Below are 19713 nucleotides of genomic sequence, written 5' to 3'. Positions count from 1 at the left end.
TGTCTGGGAAATGTCAGTCCACTCAGTACTGATGTCTATATATAGGCATCACACACACACACACACACACACACACACACACACACACACACACACACACACACACACACACACACACACACTGTTCGTGTGTTCTTCTCTCCTCCTTTCTTTAGATTCCTCCTTTTTTCTATTCTGTTCTTTCCTCATTACTCCCTCCATCCCTCTGCCAAGACTGCACTGGGCCGCTCTGAATTATTAATGAGGCCACACACACACACACACACACACACACACACACACACATACGTGTTTTCGTGATATATCAGTACGTATGACAAAAATGTGACAAATGGGAACGTGCCTTTCCGAAGGTCCTAGAGGCATGGGGATCTCAAAAAATTTGACCCATGCTTCCAGGAACACACCCATCTGTTGAGATTTTGGCTAGGGCTAAATTTTGGTCAAACCTGAATTTAATGCTACTTGTGAGGACACTGTCAGGTTTATGTGACTTATGAGTACCATAAGGTCACACACAGATATTTCATGTTTAGGTGAATTGTGAAGCCCATGGAAACACATAATTTTCAAGTATACATGACTTATAAGGACCAGGTAACGGTAGGTTCTGCATTTTTAGCTTGGCTCCTTTTGAGATTACAATATAATAGACATGGATGCACAATAGTAATGCTCATCAGTTGGGTAACTTCTGACAGAAATATCAGACATTTATGTGTTAATAAAACAGTAAATCTGAGCTGTGTAAAGACTTTTAAAAAAAAAAAAAGACATGGGTCAAATGTGGTCAGTCTACTTTTTAAGTCTTGATATTGTAATGCATTAATTCATTTTGTAGTGAATGTTCATGTGAATAAAAACGTGGAACATTATCTGCCTTTTTTATCATTTAATTGCAAAAAGCACCCAGCATAAACCACAGATTTATGAGTAAGAACAATGCAATACAGAAAACTGCAATACTGACATAACTGTGGAAGTAACAAAGTATCTCTCTTGCTTGTTTCTTTTTTTCTTGCATCTTTCTTTTAATGCTATGATCCTGTTGTGGCTGTAGTACCTTATGACAACCCAGTCTCTGCCTTTCAGAGCTGCCGGCTCTGCTTGGAGGCAGCAGTCACATTCCTTTTTACCTGGTACTTTGCAGCTTTTTATGAAGTGAAACATGCCGCTCAGCAACCTTCACTTCATCATTTGTCCACTTGCTTCTCACCGTCCCAGCTGTCATAAATGGAAACAAAAGAAAATATCTTAATGTGAATGCAAGAAAAGATAGAAAATATTCTAGTTTATAATGTGAATACAAAATGTTCTTAAACCTTGCTTTCTACTGGAGCACTTTAAAGGAGCAATAAGCACAATTCATCATACTTAGGTTGAAGGAATTAAAAATGACTATGTGAAGAACTAGAGGTGTAATTACATCTGGAGTACAGCATGAAGTCACAATCCCTCTCTCTGTGTTGATCTCCAGCCATAGACTTTGGTTTGGTTCACAGGCAGTGCAAAACAGCACACCTAGCAGTGAAAAGATATTGCTTATTGCTCCTTTAAGGATGCTTGGAATGAACCATTTGAAGTGCTGTGTTCTGCTGGGAATCAAATAAGATGAAATGATTTATGATAAAAGCTCTGAATAGTGTCATGTCTGAAAACAAACTTGTTCTTTGATCACAAGTATATTAACCTAAAACATTTTGTATTTGGGTGCCTTTACCCCTTCTTGGTGAAGTGTTGCTAATGTTTTTGTTGTCCAGGGTGATTGAGGCAGAGGTGCCCTTCATGTTGTCCAGGGCAGCTGAGTAAAGCGTGTGGCTTGGAACCCCCGGAATACTTGGTCCTTGAGCCTTTGAAAAGTAACAGTGAAATATGAGAATCAATGCATGCAATAGGTCTGTTTGCTTTTTTCTCTGCATTGTAGGCAAAGTCAGCGTTGGGCAGTGTGTAATTCTACATTAAGGGGCTAAGGGGCGATCGTGGCTCAAGAGTTGTAATCAGAAGGTTGCCGGTTCGAGCCCCAGCTCCGACAGTCTCGGTCGTTGTGTCCTTGGGAAAGACACTTCACCTGTTGCCTACTGGTGGTGGTCAGAGGGCCCGGTGGCGCCAGTGTCCGGCAGCCTCGCCTCTGTCAGTGCGCCCCAGGGTGGCTGTGGCTACAATGTAGCTGCCATCACCAGTGTGTGAATGTCTGTGTGAATGGGTGGATGACTGGATGTGTAAAGCGCTTTGGGGTCCTTAGGGACTAGTAAAGCGCTATATAAATATAGGATATTTACCATTTGATATGAATATTTTACATGTGAACATAATCTACTAATAATACTCATCACAGTGTGATTGTTTGAAATCGGATAGAGTGTTATTATCTTCATGACAAACATCCCTGCTGTTCAGTTTCAATGTAACACAAACTAGAGTTGTTGGTTCTACCAATTGAGAAAGGCTAAAAACAAAAAAACAAATTCATGTCCTTCACAGCTTAAAACAATCTGAGGACAATGTAACACAGAAATATCAAATTTAGTAGGAATAAAGATCAAGCTGATGCTTTAAAGGGAAAGTTAGGACTAACAAATGATATGCCAATTTCTTTCTCCTAAGATGTTCACAAACAAGTAATGCTAATGTTGAATATGGGAAACTTTCAATCAAACTGATTATTTTAATATAATCAAAGGGCACTTAATTTATGCACTAGGCCCAACTGACACATATACTTGATGCCAAATACAAAAAAATAATGTGTAACCTGTTGGAAGAATGAAGTGGGTGTGTCACTCACCAATTGGTCTGAAGGAGGTTGAGACAGGACCTCGGCACTTGGTGTCTGCAACAAAAGACAACAATATAACGTCAGAAACATTCTCTAGTATAAATCCCGACTATTTAATTAACTACAGATCATATTTGTATCAGTGAATATTATTACAGAAGGATCTGACTTCCTTATACCAGATTCTATAGAAACTTAACACTGTACGGTTCTGCTACCCAACGATATGAGGACATTGTAACACACACTAGAGTTGTTGGTCCTACCACATGAGGAAGGCAACTGAAACACACTCCTGTCCTTCACAGCTTAAAACAATATGAGGACAGTGTAACACACACACACTACAATCACTGGTCCTACCATATGAGGACTTCTACTTAAACACACTCCTGTCCTTCACAGCTTAAAACAATATGAGGACATGACGACTGAACACATGTAGAGTTCACATTCCTGACTTCTAACTTCTCCTGCTGTTGTCAATAAAAGCTCTAAACCCAACACTGATGTACAGCCATCTATTTCCCCAGAAATTAAATCATGTAAACTGATCAGCGGGAGCTTATTTTGACAAAAACATGTGTAAAACGACAAAAATATCAAATTTTGTCAGAATAAAGATCAAGCTGATGCTTTAAGGGAAAGTTTGGACTAACAAATGGTATAGACAATTACTTTATCCTAATGCTAATGTTGGTTTTGGTTAACTTCGACTAAAACTGATTGTTTTAGTACAATTAAAGTGCATTTCATTTATGCACTAGGCCCAACTGACACATATACTTGATGCCAAATACAAAAAAATAATGTGTAACCTGTTGGAAGAATGAAGTGGGTGTGTCACTCACCAATTGGTCTGAAGGAGGTTGAGGCAGGACCTCGGCACTTGGTGTCTGCAACAAAAGACAACAATATAACGTCAGAAACATTCTCTAGTATAAATCCCGACTATTTAATTAACTACAGATCATATTTGTATCAGTGAATATTATTACAGAAGGATCTGACTTCCTTATACCAGATTCTATAGAAACTTAACACTGTACGGTTCTGCTACCCAACGATATGAGGACAGTGTAACACACACACTACAATCACTGGTCCTACCATATGAGGACTTCTACTTAAACACACTCCTGTCCTTCACAGCTTAAAACAATATGAGGACATGACGACTGAACACATGTAGAGTTCACATTCCTGACCTCTAACTTCTCCTGCTGTTGTCAATAAAAGCTCTAAACCCAACACTGATGTACAGCCATCTATTTCCCCAGAAATTAAATCATGTAAACTGATCAGCGGGAGCTTATTTTGACAAAAACATGTGTAAAACGACAAAAATATCAAATTTTGTCAGAATAAAGATCAAGCTGATGCTTTAAGGGAAAGTTTGGACTAACAAATGGTATAGACAATTACTTTATCCTAATGCTAATGTTGGTTTTGGTTAACTTCGACTAAAACTGATTGTTTTAGTACAATTAAAGTGCATTTCATTTATGCACTAGGCCCAACTGACACATATACTTGATGCCAAATACAAAAAAATAATGTGTAACCTGTTGGAAGAATGAAGTGGGTGTGTCACTCACCAATTGGTCTGAAGGAGGTTGAGGCAGGACCTCGGCACCTGGTGTCTGCAACAAAAGACAACAATATAACGTCAGAAACATTCTCTAGTATAAATCCCGACTATTTAATTAACTACAGATCATATTTGTATCAGTGAATATTATTACAGAAGGATCTGACTTCCTTATACCAGATTCTATAGAAACTTAACACTGTACGGTTCTGCTACCCAACGATATGAGGACAGTGTAACACACACTAGAGTTGTTGGTCCTACCACATGAGGAAGGCAACTGAAACACACTCCTGTCCTTCACAGCTTAAAACAATATGAGGACAGTGTAACACACACACTACAATCACTGGTCCTACCATATGAGGACTTCTACTTAAACACACTCCTGTCCTTCACAGCTTAAAACAATATGAGGACATGACGACTGAACACATGTAGAGTTCACATTCCTGACTTCTAACTTCTCCTGCTGTTGTCAATAAAAGCTCTAAACCCAACACTGATGTACAGCCATCTATTTCCCCAGAAATTAAATCATGTAAACTGATCAGCGGGAGCTTATTTTGACAAAAACATGTGTAAAACGACAAAAATATCAAATTTTGTCAGAATAAAGATCAAGCTGATGCTTTAAGGGAAAGTTTGGACTAACAAATGGTATAGACAATTACTTTATCCTAATGCTAATGTTGGTTTTGGTTAACTTCGACTAAAACTGATTGTTTTAGTACAATTAAAGTGCATTTCATTTATGCACTAGGCCCAACTGACACATATACTTGATGCCAAATACAAAAAAATAATGTGTAACCTGTTGGAAGAATGAAGTGGGTGTGTCACTCACCAATTGGTCTGAAGGAGGTTGAGGCAGGACCTCGGCACCTGGTGTCTGCAACAAAAGACAACAATATAACGTCAGAAACATTCTCTAGTATAAATCCCGACTATTTAATTAACTACAGATCATATTTGTATCAGTGAATATTATTACAGAAGGATCTGACTTCCTTATACCAGATTCTATAGAAACTTAACACTGTACGGTTCTGCTACCCAACGATATGAGGACAGTGTAACACACACTAGAGTTGTTGGTCCTACCACATGAGGAAGGCAACTGAAACACACTCCTGTCCTTCACAGCTTAAAACAATATGAGGACAGTGTAACACACACACTACAATCACTGGTCCTACCATATGAGGACTTCTACTTAAACACACTCCTGTCCTTCAATGCTTAAAACAATATGAGGACATGACGACTGAACACATGTAGAGTTCACATTCCTGACCTCTAACTTCTCCTGCTGTTGTCAATAAAAGCTCTAAACCCAACACTGATGTACAGCCATCTATTTCCCCAGAAATTAAATCATGTAAACTGATCAGCGGGAGCTTATTTTGACAAAAACATGTGTAAAACGACAAAAATATCAAATTTTGTCAGAATAAAGATCAAGCTGATGCTTTAAGGGAAAGTTTGGACTAACAAATGGTATAGACAATTACTTTATCCTAATGCTAATGTTGGTTTTGGTTAACTTCGACTAAAACTGATTGTTTTAGTACAATTAAAGTGCATTTCATTTATGCACTAGGCCCAACTGACACATATACTTGATGCCAAATACAAAAAAATAATGTGTAACCTGTTGGAAGAATGAAATGGGTGTGTCACTCACCAATTGGTCTGAAGGAGGTTGAGGCAGGACCTCGGCACCTGGTGTCTGCAACAAAAGACAACAATATAACGTCAGAAACATTCTCTAGTATAAATCCCGACTATTTAATTAACTACAGATCATATTTGTATCAGTGAATATTATTACAGAAGGATCTGACTTCCTTATACCAGATTCTATAGAAACTTAACACTGTACGGTTCTGCTACCCAACGATATGAGGACAGTGTAACACACACTAGAGTTGTTGGTCCTACCACATGAGGAAGGCAACTGAAACACACTCCTGTCCTTCACAGCTTAAAACAATATGAGGACAGTGTAACACACACACTACAATCACTGGTCCTACCATATGAGGACTTCTACTTAAACACACTCCTGTCCTTCACAGCTTAAAACAATATGAGGACAGTGTAACACACACACTACAATCACTGGTCCTACCATATGAGGACTTCTACTTAAACACACTCCTGTCCTTCACAGCTTAAAACAATATGAGGACATGACGACTGAACACATGTAGAGTTCACATTCCTGACTTCTAACTTCTCCTGCTGTTGTCAATAAAAGCTCTAAACCCAACACTGATGTACAGCCATCTATTTCCCCAGAAATTAAATCATGTAAACTGATCAGCGGGAGCTTATTTTGACAAAAACATGTGTAAAACGACAAAAATATCAAATTTTGTCAGAATAAAGATCAAGCTGATGCTTTAAGGGAAAGTTTGGACTAACAAATGGTATAGACAATTACTTTATCCTAATGCTAATGTTGGTTTTGGTTAACTTCGACTAAAACTGATTGTTTTAGTACAATTAAAGTGCATTTCATTTATGCACTAGGCCCAACTGACACATATACTTGATGCCAAATACAAAAAAATAATGTGTAACCTGTTGGAAGAATGAAGTGGGTGTGTCACTCACCAACTGGTCTGAAGGAGGTTGAGGCAGGACCTCGGCACTTGGTGTCTGCAACAAAAGACAACAATATAACGTCAGAAACATTCTCTAGTATAAATCCCGACTATTTAACCCTCGTTTTACCCTAGCGAAAAAAGGGACCCGCTTGGGTAACTTTGGATTTTTGATTCTCAATATATCAGTCATTTTAAAGACTAGTTGCATGAAACTTGGCCAGGATGTGTGTTTTAGGATTATTTTTGAAATTCAATGATCCCCTCTATGGTGTGGTGTATAGTAAAGAAGATTCACATATGTACTACCTCCTTTTACCCTTGTATCCGTTTGGGCCCCATTGACTCCCATTATAATCACATATTTTCGATATACTGTAATCCTGACATGCGATAATGCCTTTCTCGTGAATACCTAATGGATCTAAGCCTCAGCCTTCAAAATAAAGGAAAAATAGGTTTTGGATCAAATGAGCACAATATTAGGTACAGCACCACCATAGACATTTTCAGTGCTTTTGAATGGAGGACATGGTTATCTTACTATGCAAAATACATGACAATAAAACAGCTGACCACCATAAAATAGTCTTGATGTAGTGGAACTGATATAAGAGAGTGGTGTGAATGTGATTGAGAATATATATATATATACTGTGTGTGTCGGTCACAAACAAAACGGCCCGTAGAGCCGCCTCCTTGAAGTGAACAACGGGAGCCTGCTCCGTTTTTTTCCTCCTTTCTCTGAACCTCTGTCAATGTTATTTTGCTTCACTTTGCACATGAGCCTTGTTTTTGCCCTCAGCAGAGAGGGGAGGGGTGCAAAAGCAGCCACGTGTTTGTTGAGCAGAGGGGGGAGGGGTGCAAAAACAGCCACCTGTTTGCTGAGCAGAGGGGGGGAGGGGCAGTCGTTACTCTCCCAGTGGCATCTCAACAGAGCCGGAGGGAGAGAGAGAGATCGTTTTGGATTCAAGTGCACACTTGAAGTCTGTGAGAATAGTTTGCAGCCTTGTCTTACTAGTCATTTCTGCACAGACGCCACTAAATGCACAGACTCGCGCGCACACAACACGAAGCGCACGGTCAATTTAGGGGAGCTTGGAAGCTGTGCTCATCGTGCAAACAGCGCGTTATTATCGTAACGGCTGCAAAAGTTAGGATATGTCCTGTCTGCAACATCCATCTTCACCTGTTGGAAGAATGAAGTGGGTGTGTCACTCACCAATTGGTCTGAAGGAGGTTGAGACAGGACCTCGGCACTTGGTGTCTGCAACAAAAGACAACAATATAACGTCAGAAACATTCTCTAGTATAAATCCCGACTATTTAATTAACTACAGATCATATTTGTATCAGTGAATATTATTACAGAAGGATCTGACTTCCTTATACCAGATTCTATAGAAACTTAACACTGTACGGTTCTGCTACCCAACGATATGAGGACAGTGTAACACACACTAGAGTTGTTGGTCCTACCACATGAGGAAGGCAACAAACACACTCCTGTCCTTCACAGCTTAAAACAATATGAGGACAGTGTAACACACACACTACAATCACTGGTCCTACCATATGAGGACTTCTACTTAAACACACTCCTGTCCTTCACAGCTTAAAACAATATGAGGACATGACGACTGAACACATGTAGAGTTCACATTCCTGACCTCTAACTTCTCCTGCTGTTGTCAATAAAAGCTCTAAACCCAACACTGATGTACAGCCATCTATTTCCCCAGAAATTAAATCATGTAAACTGATCAGCGGGAGCTTATTTTGACAAAAACATGTGTAAAACGACAAAAATATCAAATTTTGTCAGAATAAAGATCAAGCTGATGCTTTAAGGGAAAGTTTGGACTAACAAATGGTATAGACAATTACTTTATCCTAATGCTAATGTTGGTTTTGGTTAACTTCGACTAAAACTGATTGTTTTAGTACAATTAAAGTGCATTTCATTTATGCACTAGGCCCAACTGACACATATACTTGATGCCAAATACAAAAAAATAATGTGTAACCTGTTGGAAGAATGAAGTGGGTGTGTCACTCACACACTGGTCTGAAGGAGGTTGAGGCAGGACCTCGGCACTTGGTGTCTGCAACAAAAGACAACAATATAACGTCAGAAACATTCTCTAGTATAAATCCCGACTATTTAACCCTCGTTTTACCCTAGCGAAAAAAGGGACCCGCTTGGGTAACTTTGGATTTTTGATTCTCAATATATCAGTCATTTTAAAGACTAGTTGCATGAAACTTGGCCAGGATGTGTGTTTTAGGATTATTTTTGAAATTCAATGATCCCCTCTATGGTGTGGTGTATAGTAAAGAAGATTCACATATGTACTACCTCCTTTTACCCTTGTATCCGTTTGGGCCCCATTGACTCCCATTATAATCACATATTTTCGATATACTGTAATCCTGACATGCGATAATGCCTTTCTCGTGAATACCTAATGGATCTAAGCCTCAGCCTTCAAAATAAAGGAAAAATAGGTTTTGGATCAAATGAGCACAATATTAGGTACAGCACCACCATAGACATTTTCAGTGCTTTTGAATGGAGGACATGGTTATCTTACTATGCAAAATACATGACAATAAAACAGCTGACCACCATAAAATAGTCTTGATGTAGTGGAACTGATATAAGAGAGTGGTGTGAATGTGATTGAGAATATATATATATATACTGTGTGTGTCGGTCACAAACAAAACGGCCCGTAGAGCCGCCTCCTTGAAGTGAACAACGGGAGCCTGCTCCGTTTTTTTCTCCTTTCTCTGAACCTCTGTCAATGTTATTTTGCTTCACTTTGCACATGAGCCTTGTTTTTGCCCTCAGCAGAGAGGGGAGGGGTGCAAAAGCAGCCACGTGTTTGTTGAGCAGAGGGGGGAGGGGTGCAAAAGCAGCCACGTGTTTGCAGAGCAGAGGGGGAGGGGTGCAAAAACAGCCACGTGTTTGCAGAGCAGAGGGGGAGGGGTGCAAAAGCAGCCACGTGTTTGTTGAGCAGAGGGGGGAGGGGTGCAAAAGCAGCCACGTGTTTGCAGAGCAGAGGGGGAGGGGTGCAAAAACAGCCACCTGTTTGCTGAGCAGAGGGGGGGAGGGGCAGTCGTTACTCTCCCAGTGGCATCTCAACAGAGCCGGAGGGAGAGAGAGAGATCGTTTTGGATTCAAGTGCACACTTGAAGTCTGTGAGAATAGTTTGCAGCCTTGTCTTACTAGTCATTTCTGCACAGACGCCACTAAATGCACAGACTCGCGCACACACAACACGAAGCGCACGGTCAATTTAGGGGAGCTTGGAAGCTGTGCTCATCGTGCAAACAGCGCGTTATTATCGTAACGGCTGCAAAAGTTAGGATATGTCCTGTCTGCAACATCCATCTTCACCTGTTGGAAGAATGAAGTGGGTGTGTCACTCACCAATTGGTCTGAAGGAGGTTGAGACAGGACCTCGGCACTTGGTGTCTGCAACAAAAGACAACAATATAACGTCAGAAACATTCTCTAGTATAAATCCCGACTATTTAATTAACTACAGATCATATTTGTATCAGTGAATATTATTACAGAAGGATCTGACTTCCTTATACCAGATTCTATAGAAACTTAACACTGTACGGTTCTGCTACCCAACGATATGAGGACATTGTAACACACACTAGAGTTGTTGGTCCTACCACATGAGGAAGGCAACTGAAACACACTCCTGTCCTTCACAGCTTAAAACAATATGAGGACATGACGACTGAACACATGTAGAGTTCACATTCCTGACCTCTAACTTCTCCTGCTGTTGTCAATAAAAGCTCTAAACCCAACACTGATGTACAGCCATCTATTTCCCCAGAAATTAAATCATGTAAACTGATCAGCGGGAGCTTATTTTGACAAAAACATGTGTAAAACGACAAAAATATCAAATTTTGTCAGAATAAAGATCAAGCTGATGCTTTAAGGGAAAGTTTGGACTAACAAATGGTATAGACAATTACTTTATCCTAATGCTAATGTTGGTTTTGGTTAACTTCGACTAAAACTGATTGTTTTAGTACAATTAAAGTGCATTTCATTTATGCACTAGGCCCAACTGACACATATACTTGATGCCAAATACAAAAAAATAATGTGTAACCTGTTGGAAGAATGAAGTGGGTGTGTCACTCACCAACTGGTCTGAAGGAGGTTGAGGCAGGACCTCGGCACCTGGTGTCTGCAACAAAAGACAACAATATAACGTCAGAAACATTCTCTAGTATAAATCCCGACTATTTAACCCTCGTTTTACCCTAGCGAAAAAAGGGACCCGCTTGGGTAACTTTGGATTTTTGATTCTCAATATATCAGTCATTTTAAAGACTAGTTGCATGAAACTTGGCCAGGATGTGTGTTTTAGGATTATTTTTGAAATTCAATGATCCCCTCTATGGTGTGGTGTATAGTAAAGAAGATTCACATATGTACTACCTCCTTTTACCCTTGTATCCGTTTGGGCCCCATTGACTCCCATTATAATCACATATTTTCGATATACTGTAATCCTGACATGCGATAATGCCTTTCTCGTGAATACCTAATGGATCTAAGCCTCAGCCTTCAAAATAAAGGAAAAATAGGTTTTGGATCAAATGAGCACAATATTAGGTACAGCACCACCATAGACATTTTCAGTGCTTTTGAATGGAGGACATGGTTATCTTACTATGCAAAATACATGACAATAAAACAGCTGACCACCATAAAATAGTCTTGATGTAGTGGAACTGATATAAGAGAGTGGTGTGAATGTGATTGAGAATATATATATATATACTGTGTGTGTCGGTCACAAACAAAACGGCCCGTAGAGCCGCCTCCTTGAAGTGAACAACGGGAGCCTGCTCCGTTTTTTTCCTCCTTTCTCTGAACCTCTGTCAATGTTATTTTGCTTCACTTTGCACATGAGCCTTGTTTTTGCCCTCAGCAGAGAGGGGAGGGGTGCAAAAGCAGCCACGTGTTTGTTGAGCAGAGGGGGGAGGGGTGCAAAAGCAGCCACGTGTTTGCAGAGCAGAGGGGGAGGGGTGCAAAAACAGCCACCTGTTTGCTGAGCAGAGGGGGGGAGGGGCAGTCGTTACTCTCCCAGTGGCATCTCAACAGAGCCGGAGGGAGAGAGAGAGATCGTTTTGGATTCAAGTGCACACTTGAAGTCTGTGAGAATAGTTTGCAGCCTTGTCTTACTAGTCATTTCTGCACAGACGCCACTAAATGCACAGACTCACGCACACACAACACGAAGCGCACGGTCAATTTAGGGGAGCTTGGAAGCTGTGCTCATCGTGCAAACAGCGCGTTATTATCGTAACGGCTGCAAAAGTTAGGATATGTCCTGTCTGCAACATCCATCTTCACCTGTTGGAAGAATGAAGTGGGTGTGTCACTCACCAATTGGTCTGAAGGAGGTTGAGACAGGACCTCGGCACCTGGTGTCTGCAACAAAAGACAACAATATAACGTCAGAAACATTCTCTAGTATAAATCCCGACTATTTAATTAACTACAGATCATATTTGTATCAGTGAATATTATTACAGAAGGATCTGACTTCCTTATACCAGATTCTATAGAAACTTAACACTGTACGGTTCTGCTACCCAACGATATGAGGACAGTGTAACACACACTAGAGTTGTTGGTCCTACCACATGAGGAAGGCAACTGAAACACACTCCTGTCCTTCACAGCTTAAAACAATATGAGGACAGTGTAACACACACTACAATCACTGGTCCTACCATATGAGGACTTCTACTTTCCTGTTGGAGGTTGAGACACGACAGAGGGACAGCAGGGTAGTAGCTTGCACAAATGATTCTATTGACACAACAGGGAAGTGAGATTAATGAACTGAACGCAACAGACTCTTTCAAAATAAAACAGGAAACATGGCATGAAAATACAAACGTGGTAATATACAGCCCTAACATAAACTCCTTAAAACGATATTAATAACGTTAAGCCAAACTCAACTAACCCGCCATTAAACATAAGAAACTCAAAAACCTTAGAATAACATCAGAAACGCTGGGCCAGAGACCCAGACCGTGAGCAAATAACTATAATATTATTGATTTGTGCTGAATAAGAAAACATTAATATTATCATTTAAATCCCCCCAAGCATATCTTGTGTTGAAAAAAAAAAGTGTGTTGCAGTTAGCTACACTGAGCTTAGACTGACTGTCTCTGCAGTTGAAGATGCAGAGCACATGCAAGGCCGCAGGTCCCTTTAACTCCGGTGGGAATTTAAAAACAGTTAAATTTAACTTCTAATATCTATTGTTAAAGATAAATCTTAAGTAATTTTTTAGCATTTATCATCATTCACCACTTTCAATTTGTTCAAATCGGTTGTGTATTGTTTTAATTCCGTTTAACTAACCTTAATTAGCTTGTTAAACATACAACTTTACCTCGCGGAGCTTTCGTCGACGCATGGATATCAAAGGTAAATACATACCTCAAGATAAATCTCTCCTGAGTGCTGAAGGTCCCGGATGTGCCGTTCACGCAGAGCTCCGGCGAGTTTGTATCTTGCCGTGACCAGCAGCTCTTTGGTTGACGCTTTCGAACAATCAGATGCATCTTTACTCACTTTTTGACCAATCAGAGACGTCGTTCTATGCTCCACTGACGAAATGCTGCATCCTCTCACCAGCCACGGTCTCTCCTCGTCCATTTAACAACAAAAACACAGCAACACGTGCTGGATTTGAGGTAGGAACACTTGAGAACTGTCACAATGTTTTGCAAACTGCTGTTACAGTTAATTTCGTTCCGTTAATTTGTTTGGTTCCTATTCTGAAGTAACACTTAATACACATGGGGTTAGCTTGCTGGTCTAGTTTAAGTTAGCATGGGCATGCTGTTCACTGATAGAGTAAGGCTAAAATTGTCCTGATATTGTCAGTGTGTTATCATAAACATGCAGCACCCCTAGACCCCCAAGTTAAAATACAGATAATAGATAAGCAATTTAAGAAAATAAGTATAATGTGTATAATAAATGATTTTACTGTCACTTTCCTGGGTCTGTTGACCCAGCGTTTTAAGTTTTAGTTTGTTTAGATGTCGATGTTTATTTATAAGTTCTTTAGGTTTGCTAAGTTCATTTGTTTATTAGATTACCCTTGTGATGTCTGTTTTATTGGGAAAGTCTTTGTCCTAAATGCAGTGAGTCTAGTTTTGTTTCCCCTTGTCCCAGCTGTTCCTCATCCCCTCATTATCTCTCTGTGTACTTGCAGTGGCTTGCAAAAGTATTCGTCCCTCTTTTCCACATTTTGTCACATTACTGCCACAAACACAAATTGTCATGGTCCTGGGTCGGTGACCCAGCGCTTTTAGTTTATTATTATGATGATGATGATGATGATTATTATTGTTTGAGTTCTATGTGTTATATTTGGTCTGCCTCTGAGTCTGTGTCTCTGTCTATGCTGTCACCCCGTCTGTTTGTGAATCTGTCTGTTTAGTTCTGTGTCTTGTTTGGTTCCCCGTGTCTGAGTTTCCTGTTTTATTGTGAAGGTCTCTGTCTGATGTGAGTGTGTTCAGTTTACGTTTCCCCTGTCCCGTCAGCTCTGATTCCTCCCAGCCGTGTTGCCCTCCTGTCTCTCATCCCCTGATTACTGGTGTGTGTATTTAAGCCCTGTGTGTTCTCCTGCCTGTTACTCGGTGTCCTGCTCGGCGGCTGCCGCGCATCCCTTTGTCGTATGCACCCAGGTCTGTTATTTTAGTTCTTCCCAGTTTAGGTGTCTTCAGTTATTTGTCATGCCCCACTGCTTGTTTGCCACTACACCTTGTAAATAAACTTCACTAGCATTTTCATCCACTGCTTGCATCTTGGGTCCTCCTTCCTCCACACCACATGGCTCGCCTTCCCAGCCGTGACACAAATCAATTTTAATGGAATCCAATTGCAGCAAAAGGTGGTTCTACAAAGTATTGACTCAGGGGGCTGAATAATTGCGCACACCCCACTTTTCAGTTATTTATTTGTAAAAAATGTTTGGAATCATGTATGATTTTTGTTCCACTTCTCACGTGTACACCACTTTGTATTGGTCTTTCACGTGGAATTCCAATAAAATTGATTCATGTTTGTGGCTGTAATGTGCCAAAATGTGGGAAAGTTAAAGGGGGCCGAATACTTTTGCAAGCCACTGTAAGTCCTGTCCTCATTTGTTCAGTGTCAGGTCATCTGTTGTCTTTGGTGCCACGTTTCCATGTTCCAGGTATCTTTGTATCCATGTCAGGTTTCATGGTTTGTTTGTTTTTTTTTTTTTAATAAAAAATATTTTCCCCAGGTTAGGTTATTGTTTAGCTTCACCTCTGCCTTTTGTTTTGTAATCTTTTAATTTCAATTCAATTTTATTTATATAGCGCCAAATCACAACAACAATCGCCTGAAGGCGCTTTATATTGTACAGTAGATCGCACAATAATAGATACAGAGAAAAACCCAACAATCATAGGACCACCTATGAGCAAGCGCTTTGGCGACAGTGGGAAGGAAAAACTCCCTTTTAACAGGAAGAAACCTCCAGCAGAACCAGGCTCAGGGAGCGGCGGGCATCTGCTGTGACCAGTTGGGGTGAGAAAAGGAAGACAGGACAAAGACATGCTGTGGATTAATAACAAGTATGATTCAGTGCAGAGAGGTCTATTAACACACAGTGAGTGAGAAAGGTGACTGGAAAGGAAAAAACTCAGTGCTTCATGGGAATCCCCCGGCTGCCTACGTCTATTGCAGCACAACTAAGGGAGGATCCAGGGTCACCTGATCCAGCCCTAACTATATGCTTTAGCAAAAAGGAAAGTTTGAAGCCTAATCTTAAAAGTAGAGATTAATAAACGGCTTGCTTTCTGTTAATATTCAAATTTTCTTTCACGTTCCTTTGTGTCAGCATTTTGGGTCCACTCCTCAAATTCATACATATGTCTAACCGTTTTTCCCCACTCGGCGACACACCCGTCGGGGGTCAAACTCTGGTAATTGGCAATTCTGTTCTCAGACATGTGAAGCTAGAGACACCGGAAACCATAGTCAATTGTCTTCCAGGGGCCAGAGCAGGCGACATTGAAGGAAATTTAAAACTGCTGGCTAAGGGTAAACGTAAATTCAGTAAAATCATAATTCACGTCGGCAGTAATGACACCCGGTTACGCCAATCGGAGGTCACTAAAATCAATATTGAATCGGTGTGTAACTTTGCCAAAACAATGTGGGACTCTGTAGTTTTCTCTGGTCCCCTCCCCAATCAGACCAAGAGTGACATGTTTAGCCGCATGTTCTCCTTAAATTGCTGGCTGTCTGAGTGGTGTCCCAGAAACGATGTGGGCTTCATAGATAATTGGCAAACCTTCTGGAGGAAACCTGGTCTTATAAGGAGAGACGGCAGCTCTCATTTCTAGAAATATGGACAAATTAATTAAACCCCCCATAATATGACTATCCAGAGTTGGGACCAGGAAGCAGAGTTGCAGTCTTACACGCCTCTCTGCAGCTTCTCTCCTCCTGCTACCCCCCCAAAAACCCATCTCCATAGAGACTGTGTCAGCTTCCAAAAAGACAAAAAACAAACTAAAAACCAGCAACAAACAACTTAAACATAAACAATTACAAAGAAAGAACAATACAGTATCCACATCCTAACTAAAGAGTAAAACAGTGAAATGTGGATTATTAAATATTAGGTCTCTCTCCTCCAAGTCTCTGTTAGTACATGACTTAATAATTGATCAACAAATCGATTTATTCTGCCTTACAGAAACCTGGTTTTAGCAGGATGATTATGTTAGTTTAAATGAATCAACACCCCCGAGTCATTCTAACTACCAGAAACCTCGAAGCACAGGCCGAGGGGGCGGTGTGGCAGCAATTTTTCACACCAGCCTATTAATTAATGAAAGACCAAGACAGACTTTTAATTCATTTGAAAGCCTGATGCTTAGCATTGTCCACTCCAGCTGAAAAATTTTAGAAACCAGTCTTATTTGTTATCATCTAATTGTCCACCTGGGCCTTACACAGAGTTTCTCTCTGATTTCTCAGACTTTTTATCTGATTTAGTGCTCAGCTCAGATAAAATAATTATTGTGGGTGATTTTAACATCCATGTAGATGCTAAGAATGACAGCCTCAACATGGCATTTAATCTGTTATTAGACTCAATTGGCTTCTCTCAACATGTAAAAGAACCCACCCACCACTTTAATCACACTCTAGATCTTGTTTTTAACATATGGCATAGAAACTGAACATTTAACAGTGTTTCCTGAAAACCCTCTCCTGTCTGATCATTTCCTGATAACATTTACATTTACAATAATTGATTACACAGCAGTGGAGAGTAGACTTTATCACAGATGTCTTTCTGAAAGCGCTGTAACTATGTTTAAGAATGTAATCCACCCACTGTTATCATCTTCAATGACCTGTACCAACACAGAGCAGAGCAGCTATCTGAACGCTGCTCCAACAGAGGTCGATCATCTTGTTAATAATTTCACCTCCTCACTACATATGACTCTGGATACTGTAGCTCCTGTGAAAACTAAGGTCTCAGATCAGAAGTACCTGACTCTGTGGTATAATTCTCAAACACGTAGCCTAAAGCAGATGACTCGTAATCTGGAGAGGAAATGGCGTGTCACAAATTTAGAGGATCATCATAATTGGAGAAATATTTTGCTGATTTATAAGAAAGCCCCCCGCAAAGCCAGAACATCTTACTATTTGTCACTGATTGAAGACAATAAGAACAACCCCAGGTTTCTCTTCAGCACTGTAGCCAGGCTGACAAACAGTCAGAGCTCTTTTGAGCCAACCATCGTTAACTAGTAATGACTTCATGAACTTCTTCACAAATAAAATTCTTATCATTAGAGAAAAAAATTACCAATAATCATCCCACAGATGTAACATTATCTACAGCTACTTTTAGTACCGTTGATGTTAAGTTAGACTCTTTTTCTCCAATTGATCTTTCTGAGTTAACTTCTATAATTACTTCCTCCAATCCTCCGTGTCTTTTAGACCCCATTCCTACAAAACTGCTCAAAGAAGTCCTGCCATTAATTAATGCTTCAATCTTAAATATGATCAACCTATCTCTAATAATCGGCTATGTACCACAGGCCTTCAAGCTGGCTGTAGTTAAACCTTTACTCAAAAAGCCATCTCTAGACCCAGCAGTCTTAGCTAATTATAGGCCAATCTCCAACCTTCCTTTCATATCAAAAATCCTTGAAAGAGTAGTTGTCAAACAGCTAACAGATCATCTGCAGAGGAATGGCTTATTTGAAGAGTTTCAGTCAGGTTTCAGAGCTCATCACAGCACAGAAACAGCTTTAGTGAAGGTTACAAATGATCTTCTTATGGCCTCTGACAGTGGACTCATCTCTGTGCTTGTCCTGCTAGGCCTTAGTGCAGCGTTCGATACTGTTGACCATAATATCCTATTAGAGCGATTAGAGCATGCTGTAGATATTACAGGTACTGCACTCCAGTGGTTTGTATCATATCTGTCTAATAGACTACAATTTGTTCATGTAAATGGAGAGTCCTCTTCACCCACTAAGGTCAATTATGGAGTTCCACAGGGTTCAGTGCTAGGACCAATTCTGTTTACATTATACATGCTTCCCCTAGGCAGTATCATTAGAAGACATAGCATACATTTTCACTGCTATGCAGATGACACCCAGCTCTATCTGTCCATGAAGCCAGATAACACACACCAATTAGTTAAAGTGCAGGAATGTCTTAAAGACATAAAGACCTGGATGGCCGCTAACTTTCTGCTTCTTAATTCAGATCAAACTGAGGTTATTGTACTCGGCCCTGAAAATCTTAGAAATATGGTATCTAACCAGATTCTTACTCTGGATGGCATTACCTTGGCCTCCAGTTATACTGTGAGGAACCTTGGAGTCATTTTTGACCAAGACATGTCCTTCAATGCACATATTAAACAAATATGTAAGACTGCTTTCTTTCATTTGTGCAACATCTCTAAAGTTAGAAATATCCTGTCTCTTAGTGACGCTGAAAAACTAGTTCATGCATTTGTTACTTCCAGGCTGGACTACTGTAATTCATTATTATCAGAATGTCCTAAAAACTCCCTGAAAAGCCTTCAGCTAATCCAAAATGCTGCAGCAAGAGTACTGACAGGGACTAGAAAGAGAGCAGATTTCTCCTGTTTTGGCTTCCCTTCATTGGCTTCCTGTTAAATCCAGAATTAAATTCAAAATTCTACTCCTCACATACAAGGTCTTAAATAATCAGGCCCCATCTTATCTTAATGACCTTGTAGTACCATATCACCCTATTAGAGCACGTCGCTCTCACACTGCAGGCTTACTTGTTGTTCCTAGAGTATTTAAAAGTAGAATGGGAGGCAGAGCCTTCAGTTTTCAGGCCCCTTTTCTGTGGAACCAGCTTCCAGTTTGGATTCGGGAGACAGACACTATCTCTACTTTCAAGATTAGGCTTAAAACGTTCCTTTTAGCTGAAGCATATAGTTAGGGCTGGACCAGGTGACCCTGAATCCTCCCTTAGTTATGCTGCAATAGACGTAGGCAGCCGGGGATTCCCATGATGCATTGAGTTTTTCCTTTCCAGTCACCTTTCTCACTCAGTATGTGTTAATAGACCTCTCTGCATTGAATCATATCTGTTATTA

General features: G+C 40.3%; 1 protein-coding gene across 2 annotated transcripts; it reads right to left on the bottom strand.

Annotated features, from left to right (window-relative positions):
* Positions 1 to 272: 272 nt before the first annotated feature.
* LOC147305564 (uncharacterized) lies at positions 273 to 14878 on the bottom strand. 2 transcript variants are annotated; one of them, XM_086277741.1, is made up of 15 exons: positions 13488 to 14878; positions 12764 to 12842; positions 12414 to 12458; positions 11161 to 11205; positions 9040 to 9084; positions 6990 to 7034; positions 6055 to 6099; positions 5665 to 5670; positions 5215 to 5259; positions 4375 to 4419; positions 3628 to 3672; positions 2786 to 2830; positions 1721 to 1850; positions 1427 to 1521; positions 273 to 1224 (listed from the first exon to the last, which is right to left on the bottom strand). In XM_086277741.1, the coding sequence occupies exons 1-15, from the start codon at positions 13610 to 13612 to the stop codon at positions 1213 to 1215; spliced, it is 852 nt and encodes a 283-aa protein (XP_086133867.1). In that variant the 5' UTR covers positions 13613 to 14878; the 3' UTR covers positions 273 to 1212. The 2 variants fall into 2 exon arrangements, 1 of the variants encoding a protein (XP_086133867.1); XR_015126640.1 differs by lacking the exons at positions 1427 to 1521; positions 2786 to 2830; positions 3628 to 3672; ... (8 more) ...; positions 12764 to 12842; positions 13488 to 14878 and having other exon boundaries at positions 1721 to 2773.
* Between the last annotated feature and the right edge of the window lie 4835 nt (positions 14879 to 19713).

The sequence above is a fragment of the Aulonocara sp. 'chitande type north' Nkhata Bay genome, linkage group LG20 (assembly GCF_057382095.1).
Source record: "Aulonocara sp. 'chitande type north' Nkhata Bay isolate Kocher_YH1m ecotype deep benthic linkage group LG20, A_spYH_male_GT1.1, whole genome shotgun sequence".
Lineage (NCBI taxonomy): Eukaryota > Metazoa > Chordata > Actinopteri > Cichliformes > Cichlidae > Aulonocara > Aulonocara sp. 'chitande type north' Nkhata Bay.
The sequence above is the reverse complement of the archived record's forward strand: the minus strand, read 5'-3'. Positions and strand labels throughout refer to the sequence as shown.

Bases quoted from the DNA above. Each gene is read 5' to 3' on its own strand.
- LOC147305564 (XM_086277741.1), bottom strand. From the start codon at position 13,612: ATGCATCTGATTGTTCGAAAGCGTCAACCAAAGAGCTGCTGGTCACGG. The intron at 3,673-4,374 runs GTGAGTGACACA...CTTTTGTTGCAG, and splicing joins AACCTCCTTCAGACCAATTG to ACACCAAGTGCCGAGGTCCT. The intron at 2,831-3,627 runs GTGAGTGACACA...CTTTTGTTGCAG, and splicing joins AACCTCCTTCAGACCAATTG to ACACCAAGTGCCGAGGTCCT.